This window comes from Emiliania huxleyi (assembly GCF_000372725.1).
Source record: "Emiliania huxleyi CCMP1516 unplaced genomic scaffold EMIHUscaffold_7427, whole genome shotgun sequence".
Classification (NCBI taxonomy): domain Eukaryota; phylum Haptophyta; order Isochrysidales; family Noelaerhabdaceae; genus Emiliania; species Emiliania huxleyi.
The window spans coordinates 1-1,348 of NW_005196434.1; the positions used below are offsets into that span (position 1 = coordinate 1).

At 64.2% G+C, this 1,348-nt stretch overlaps 1 protein-coding gene across 1 annotated transcript; it reads right to left on the reverse strand.

The window, feature by feature from the left end:
- Positions 1-56: 56 nt before the first annotated feature.
- On the reverse strand, positions 57-296 carry EMIHUDRAFT_78724 (hypothetical protein; the record flags this gene model as incomplete). The annotated part of the gene is made up of 1 exon (XM_005760664.1): positions 57-296. A coding segment is annotated over one exon (240 nt), but the record flags the coding sequence as incomplete, so codon positions are not given.
- Positions 297-1,348: the final 1,052 nt, after the last annotated feature.

Sequence of the window (1,348 nt, forward strand, 5' to 3'; positions counted from 1 at the left end):
GCGAGCTCTCGCGTCGGGCTCAGCACCAGTGCCCGAATCTGGCCCTGAGGTCGCTCGGACGTGCTCAGTCGGTGGAGCGTCGGGACGAGAAAGGCAAGTGTCTTTCCCGTCCCGGTGCGGGCCTTGGCGACAACATCTTCCCCAGCCAGCAGCGGCGGCATCGAAGCGCTCTGCACAGGTGTCGCGAACTCGTGGCCGAGTGCCGCGATGTTGCCTCGCAGCGACGACGAGATCTCGAGGTCTGCAAACCGCAGCATCTCCACGTCGGCGGCGGTGCGAGTCGCCGTGGCCAGCATGCGCGCTGATGCGCTGCCGCGTACGGCAGCAAGTCGCGTGAGCGCCGCGCTGGTGATCGCCGCGCCGTGCAGCACGGACAGCACGCGAAGGGCGCGCATTTTCGTCGGGCAGCGGTGGCGGCGGCGGTGGCGCGCGGAGAGTCCGCGCACGCTGCTAAGCTTGTCGTTTTTTTTTTGCTAGTTCACTTGGGTTTGTTCGGGCGTGTGTGTGTGTGTCCGCGAGGAGGGCAGAGTTGCGCCGAAAGGCGGGAGAAGCCGCGAGAGCAAGGATCGGCAGGCGGCGGCGGCGTCGCAGGACGAGGCAGAGGAGAGCGACGCGACAGAGGAAGACGCGACAGGAGGGAGAACGACGAGAGTGGGACGACCGCGAGGTGGCATGAAGGTTGCAGCGAGAATCGGCGAGGGACTGCGAAGGGAGAGGCGGACGCCCCCAAGGGTGGGCGACGGCTAGCAACACACTTTCCTTCCAGTGAAATCCCTGTGTGGTGGCGGCGTGCCGTCCTCCCACACCCAAGCCATCCCAGTCGCGCCACTCTCACCACCCGCGCGTGGGGGGAAGGCTCGTGGGCGGCACAGGTTGGCAAGGAGATCCTGAGCAATGACCGCTACAACACTTTCCCGCATCTCAAGATTGCGGGGCAAAATCTCAGCGCGTGCGACGGGTGCAAGATCGACGCGTACACCCCGGGCCAGGTGAATCTGTTTGGGTACCTTGGCGACTACATGGTGGCGGATCACTGGGAGGAGACACTTTCGAAGCTGTTTGTAGAGGGGCGCAGGGGTGAGGGGCTGAGGGCTGAGGGGAGCTAGAGAGATAGAAGCGCTGAGACGTGAGAGCCTGAGGAGAGGGAGGAGAGACTGAGAGGCACGAGAGGGCCCACCTGAACACCGTCGTCAAGCCACGGGCCTGCGGTTTTGGCACACTTCATTTCTATAAACCCTTTTTTCTTGTGCTCACCTATTCGCCGCCGTGTGCACTTTGGCGCAGAGCCCGGCGCTACGTGCGCTGCTCGAGATTCACGCATAGCTGACGCTCACCGTGTAGCAGCGCT